The following is a 7,235-nucleotide window of genomic DNA, read 5'->3' as shown; positions in this document are numbered from 1 at the left end:
ATGTCAACGGGAAAGCTGGATACAGAGATAGCACTGATCTTCCAAAGCATAAGAAAACCAAGCAAAGTCTGCTGGTGAAACACAGGGAGGAAGCTTTTCCAAATACTGGTTCACACATAGTATCAAAAGTGTTTTTTGATCAGATTTTTCAAATAGTTTCAGAATAAATAATTTGTAACAGCTGGTCATCAGATTCATGCACACTCACCTAAGATGGGCTGTAATAATATACCCACATGGCTCTCGAGGGAGCACTGGGTTGATTTGTTGTTCCAACACAGTGTCTCCATTCTACCGCTCAACAACAGGAGGGAACCAGACGCCACGCTGAAAGGTATATGGTTACAGCTATAGACACTGCATTTGTGGGCACCCACATTTCTGAGATAAAGTTAGCTGATAGCATTACCAGCACGTAACCAAATGCAGTAATTGCAGAGGGAACCTGTATCACATTACCTTTGAAAATATTTGAATCTAGAAACACCGTACACTGGATACAAAATCCATGAATACCTGGCCTCTGGGCGTGGCCTAGGACATATTATTCTGAACGATCTCCTATATGCCTTCATGGGTAAACAGAAATCTTGAGCTATAAATAGAGGGAGAGAACTTGAAAATTAAAACAGAGTCAAACTAAGTATTTTTGAATGCTCTTTAAAGACCACACACACACACACACACACACACACGTTTTGATCACATCAGAAGTTCCTTATATAGCCATATATAGTCTTATAGTCATTTCTTGCAATGGAAGGAACATGGAAGAAGCAGGCACACCATGATTTGGAAGCTCAGTTTTTGTTCTATTAATTAATTGCAGCCAACTTCTTACTATTGAAAAAAAGAAAGATGATTTAGAGTTAAAGGATTGCTTATCTGTATTAAAAGGTTCACTGGTTCATTCCATCGATGCCCAGAGACCCCAAGATGGAGGTGAGTTTCTATTGCTACTGCTATTGTTTTACCTCTTCGTGTTGACTGTGGCATGTGTTGGTTGAAATCTTATAGAACAGCATATTGCCTTAGGTGGTACAAAATATTGTTGCAGGGGCTCCTGGCTGACTCAGAAAGTAGAGCATGGGGTTCTTGATCTCAGGGTTGTGAGTTTGAGCCCCACATAGGTGTAGAGATTACTTAAAAATAGAAAATCTTTAGGGGTGCCTGGGTGGCTGAGTCGGTTAAGCGTCCAACTTTGGCTCGGGTCATGATCTCACGGTTCGTGAGTTTGAGCCCCGCATTGGGCTCTGTGCTGACAGCTTAAAGCCTGGAGCCTGTTTCACATTCTGTGTCTCCCTCTCTCTCTGCACCCCGCCCCCCAACTCATGCTCTCTCCCTCTGTCTCAAAAATAAAAATAAACATTAAAAAATGTTTTAAAAATATATAAAATCTTTAAAACTATATATGTCATTGGATCATGAACTTAGAGCTCCTAACTGTAATCTATTCATATTCTTCATCACATACATATAATGGAGGAAGGAGAATTTGGGTCCAATAGTCAACTATTTTTTATTAGTTACTAGGGTTGGTCTTAGAAGAGTGGCGTTCAAGACCTGAGTGTTAAGTGATTCATACTTTAGTGCAGGGAGTCTTAGAAGGGTAGGTAGAAACAATGTTTGCTTTCTCCTCCATCTTTGAGTCATATGCACCATGTCTGGAGGCTAGCAAAGGTCTAAACACAGAACAGAAGGTATTGGGGATGAGGTTAAGAGATTGTCACAGGCACATGGTCCCACAGTTTTCTTTTGAAGACGGAAATTATCTTCCCATATAGAACATGACACACAACATTGAATAAAACAAACATCATCCACTAGCCAGAAACAATGATTTTCTGACCATCTTTGGCCTCTAACCAGTAAGAAGTTTTGGTTTTCCCTTGTATAGACATTCTTTTTTTTTTTTAATGTTTATTTACTTTTGAGAGAGAAAGAGAGAGACACTGCAAATGTGCACATGCATGCAAGGGAAGGGCAGAGAGAGAGGGGGGACAGAGGATCCAAGGCAGGCTCTGTGCCGATAGCAGAGAGCCCAATGCAGGGCTCAAACTCATGAACCATGAGATAATGACCTGAGCTGAAGTCAGACACTTAACCAACTGAGCCACCCAGGTGCCCCCCTTGTATAGACATTCTTAATTGATTCTATCAGATTCCTAGTCATCCCAGCCATAGTTACCTTTTTCTCTTAAACTAGTCAACTTACTGAGCGTAAGTCAGCACTTCAACACCAAATTCAGACTTTATAAAAAAAGTAAACTACACAGGGAATAGATGTGTAGCATGGTGAGCACCTTGTTGTTCATCCCTGCTCAAGGCCCAGACTAAAAGTGTTTTCACAGGGCTGGGCTCCTGGGATGTGCTAGCCATTTGCTCAGAGTGTTCATGCTCAGGGTTATTTATGAGCTATTGCTGAGCACATAATGGTCAGTACAGCTACATAAGCAGTCTTGGCCCCAAATGTGTTCACTTGAACTTAGTAAGTCAAATTGGGTCTATAGAGAGGTTCTGTTGGGTTCTGACTGGAAACTCTTTGGATGCGCCTTTGAATTCCAAGACTGAGCTGGGTTTGACGTGAGAAGATGTTCCAGTTCCCTCCAGCTACCTGTAAGGGGCCCATTATAATGCCAAGGATGTAGATTGTCCTTTAATTAGACTAAATCATTTTGATATTTTACACACACACACACACACCAATAACAATAATAGTAACAGAAGCTGTTTTCCCATGTCTAATGAGAAAGTTCTTTAAACTTCTGGCTTATCTTGGTGGTCTCTTTCTATGTTTCTTAGCATAAATTAAATTTTATCAGTTTAAGTGGGATGATATTTTAGAAAGTAGGATCTGGTTAACAAAGGATCTTTCCTTCCTTAGCAAGAAAGACTTAGAGGTCAGCAAGGAGCATCTCAAGATACAAAGAAAGCATGAGAAGGAGTTTGGGGCTATAGCCTAGGTCACTACAAGTCTTGCAAAACTAGAATTCATCTTTCTTTTCTCTGTAGGCATTTAAAGATACTCTTTTTACCCTCAGAAATCAGACTTTTTTATTGAAGTATATTTGACTTTTCATATTGTGTAATTTTAAAGTGTACACATTTAATTTGATACATTCATTTATATATATATATATATATATATATATATATATACTGCCATTGTAGTGATAATTAGCATCTCTATCACATTACATAATTATCATTTCTTTTTAGTGGTTGGAATAATTAAGTTCTAGTCTCTTAGCAAGTTTTATGATTATAATACTATACTGTTGTCTATATTCACTGTGCTGTGCATTAGAGCTGTAGGGCCTATTTGCCACTCATTTCAAGTTTACACCAGAAAACAACATCTGTCCTAACCCCCAACCCCCATCACCCATTTTACTTTCTGTTTTTACAAGTTTGGCTCTTTTAGATTCCACCTACAAGGAGTATTATTCAGTACTTGTCCTTCTGATTGACTTATTTCACTTTGCATAATGTGCTCAGGGTCCATTCATGTTGTTGCAAATGGAAGGACATCCTTCTTTCTTATCTTCTTCATCTACTCATCCACTGATGGGCACTTAGGTTGTTTCCATGTCTTGGCTGCCATGAATAATGCTGCAATAAACATGGAAGGGCCTATTTCTCTCTGATATCCTGTTTCCATTTTCTTTAGGTATGTACCCAGAAGTAGGATTGTTGGATCATATAGTTGATCTATTTTAAATTTTTTGAAGAAACTCCGTATTGTTTTCCAGAGTAGATGAGCTGATTTACATTCCCACCAACAGTGTTACAAGAGTTCTCTCTTCTCCACATCCTTGCCAATATTTGTTATCTCTTGTCTTCTTGATGATAGCCATTATAACTAGTTTGAGGTGATATCTCATTGTGGTTTTGATTTGCATTTCCTTGATGATGAATGATGTTGAGCATCTTTTCATGTACCTATTGACCATTTGGATGTCTTAGACACATTATGTTTAAATTTATTTAGTGATAGTTTTCACTACCAAACAATATATTCATTTATAGGTAGATTTTTAAAATAGTTTTAAAGCTTTTATAGAGATCATGTCTCATATATGCTGTTTCTTCCTTGATCCTTTAAATATTCCCACAAAGAGAATACCTAGCCTTCTATATCTGGGCATTCTTCAGTATTGTTTTTTCTTTTCTTTTCTTTCTTTTTTCTTTCTTTCTTTCTTTCTTTCTTTCTTTCTTTCTTTCTTAGTAGGCTTCATGCCCGGTGTGGAGCCCAACATGGGGCTTGAACTCACGACCCTGAGATCAAGACCTGAGCTGAGATCAAGAGTCAGATGTTTAACTGACTGAACCACCCAGGAACTCCTTCTTTTTCATTTTTAAACTACAAGTTACTGAATGCTCATTCTGTGCCAAACACTATGCCAAGAGATTTACATGCATTATCTCATGTTCTCCTAGCAATCCTGTGAACTAGGTATTATTATTCCTATTTTTCAGAAGAGGAAACTAAGACTCAGAAAAATTAAGTAACTTGCCTGAAGGCATATAGCTAATGAGTAGAGAAGCTGGAACTCACATCTAAGTCTCTCAACTCTTGCTTTCCCACTGTGCTCTTGACTTTCCTGGGAAGCATTTTTCCTTGTTCTTCAATTTGGGTTGGAGTAATCTTTAATTCTGTTCATGAAGATATGCCTCACTTCACAGTAAATATTAGGCACTAAATAATTCAAAGTAATCCTTCAGTGATTCTTCTCCTCTTTCTCCTATCCTCCTCCTCCTCTCCCTATTCCCTCCTCCCCCTCTTCCTCTTCTTCCTCCTCTTCTTCTTCTCTTCTGCCTCCCTCCTTCCCTCTTCCCCCTCCCTCTCTTTCCCCCTCCTTCCCTCTCTCTCTCTCTCCCCTCTCCCCTCACTTTAAACAAAATATTTTTTTTTGATTTGAGTTCTCTAACATTGGCATATATCTATAAATTAAGATTTTGAACAATGTTCTGTAGATGTCTTTACCACATTTAGTTTGTACTCCTTTTTTCTTGGACAATTTAGCTCATTTTTTTTTTTTTTGTCAAACATATTATTTTAGATTTTCAGGTTATCTAATAAACCACAAGTTCACAGACTCAGAAAAATTTAGAAGGGGAGAGAACCGCAGAGATCCACTCATCCAACCCTGTCATTATATGGTCAAGGGAGGTAGCTGGTGGCTGCAGGCCCCCTGGTTGAGTCAGAGCCTCAGTTACTCCACCTAAAACTGGAGGAAATCTTACTGCTTCTAAGGAGTTGTTCCATGAGTTCGCAAGTTGAGAAGAGGTATCTAAATGGATGGTTTTTTTACAGAGAGGGAGGGAGGCAAACCATAAGAGACTCTTTTTTTTCTTTTTCTTTTTTATATGTTTATTTATTTCTGAGACAGAGACAGAGCATGAGCGGGGAAGGGACAGAGAGAGAGGGAGACACAGAATCAGAAGCAGGCTCCAGGCTCCGAGCTGTTAGCACAGAGCCAGCTGTGGGGCTCGAATTCCCGAATCCATGATCATGAGATCATGACCTGAGCTGAAATTGGTCACTTAACTGACTGAGCCATCCAGGCACCCCTAGCCCTGCTACTTTAAAATAGTAATCTTTCACTTTCACCCTAAGTTCTTATTTTGTGGAATATATATTCCAAATAGCATTTCCTAAGAGAGATTGAAAAATACGTACTCATCAACTGGAGATCAAATTCTCCCTCAAAATTTAGTGAATGAAACATGTAAAACCTCCTCCCAACCTTTTTTTTTTTTAAATTCCTTGCTTATATACCACTTGGCTGAGCATTCTGCCTTCATATTTATAACTGAATTTCCCTAAATGAAAAGCATCCATTTTGTTCTGGTATAGACAGCAATATAAGCATAGTGTCATACATTATTCCAATATATTTAACAATGACGTTCTTCTTGTTTTGCACAGACTAGGAGACACGATGAAGACAACCAATTAAAACCAAAAGATCTACAGTTACAATTAAGAACATCAAAAAGAGGCAGCAAAGGACAAAGGAAGTCAGGCTGCACATACATGGAGGAAGCCAGTTTCTCAGAAGACACAACTCCTAAGCCACAGGAACATTTGCTTTTTGGTAGGGATTTCTCCCAAATTAAGATATACAGTGATTACAATTTTACCTCAAAAAATGACATCCTTGATATCTCATATCAAATTATGTCAACAGTAGATGATCCTCAAAAAGAGGCCACATACAAAGAGATTTGTGGAAATGCAGACATAACCAAGACTTGGGATAAAATGACTGAAACTGTTGTTAACAAAAACTATGATAAAGAGAAACAATCCACCATAAATCTTGATATTCCAGCTAATGAAAGAGACCCTTCAAAGTCAAACCTTTCTGATATTTTACTCCATCATCTTTCCAAAGAGGAATTCTTAAAAGGTCAAGGCATTAATTGTGAAACTTTCCCTGAGATTTCTAATGCTGGCTGTTCTGATGAAGCCATTATTAAAAATATTATTTTGCACTATGCTAAGAATTCTTGGCCAAAAGAACAAACCTCGGAACTCACAGGCCCTCTCAGCCCCAAAAGGGATGATGAAAGCAGCAATAAGCCCTATTGTTCTCGAACTATGAGAGAAGAAAACACCTCTAATTTAGAAGAGCCAGTGGTTGCTGGAGAGAGCAGCTATCAAGAAACTTCAAAATTTCTAAGTAAGGTAAAGAGTCTATGTGATAAACCAAAAAGTTTCCAAGGGCAGCCACCCCAGAAACAACAGACTGAAAAAGCAATTTCAGGCAATTGGTTCAAATATGGCCATGACCAGGTTCATTACCAGTTCTCTGATTTCTTTAAGGTTGCTCCTAAAGTGAAAATCCCTAAAAATAACATAATTAATAAGCCACTTATAATAGATACAGAATCCAGCCTTTCTCCTAAACTGAGGGATAAGTCAGTTATGATGCAAGATATTTTAGAAAGCATATCTAGGTCAAATTGTATTGAAAAACAAAAGCAGAAAGGGAAAACTACTGATTCTTCACAACAGACAGAGGTGAGTAAAAGTAGTCTCCAGGAAATGCATAATCTGGGCAACTTCCCATATCCATATCAGTGGGCCTTTGCAAGGCGCATGGAACTGACTTCTAGTCTTTGACCCCTCAGAAGCTCAGTGGGTGTCTTCCTGAGAAGAATCAGGGGCTGGACAAACAACACACAATAGTATAAATTCCAAACTCTTTGACCTGGAATTTGAGTCC

General features: G+C 38.6%; 1 protein-coding gene across 5 annotated transcripts in view; it reads left to right on the top strand.

Annotated features, from left to right (window-relative positions):
- The first annotated feature begins 2,498 nt into the window (after window positions 1-2,498).
- The window catches only part of AKNAD1 (AKNA domain containing 1), a 42,301-nt gene continuing 37,564 nt past the window's right edge, over window positions 2,499-7,235 (top strand). For 4 of the 5 annotated variants that reach the window (XM_040471172.1, XM_040471170.1, XM_040471174.1 and 1 more), the window contains exons 1-2: window positions 2,499-2,616; window positions 5,933-7,030. In XM_040471172.1, the coding sequence (XP_040327106.1) occupies window positions 6,041-7,030 (990 nt within the window). In that variant the 5' untranslated portion in view covers window positions 2,499-2,616; window positions 5,933-6,040. The remainder of the gene's footprint in view (window positions 2,617-5,932; window positions 7,031-7,235) is intronic. The other variant, XM_040471171.1, reaches the window with a different exon arrangement.

The sequence above is a fragment of the Herpailurus yagouaroundi genome, unplaced genomic scaffold (assembly GCF_014898765.1).
Source record: "Herpailurus yagouaroundi ecotype Mexico unplaced genomic scaffold, PumYag 77, whole genome shotgun sequence".
In the NCBI taxonomy this organism is placed as follows: Eukaryota; Metazoa; Chordata; class Mammalia; order Carnivora; family Felidae; genus Herpailurus; species Herpailurus yagouaroundi.
This window is presented reverse-complemented; position numbering and strand designations above follow the sequence as displayed.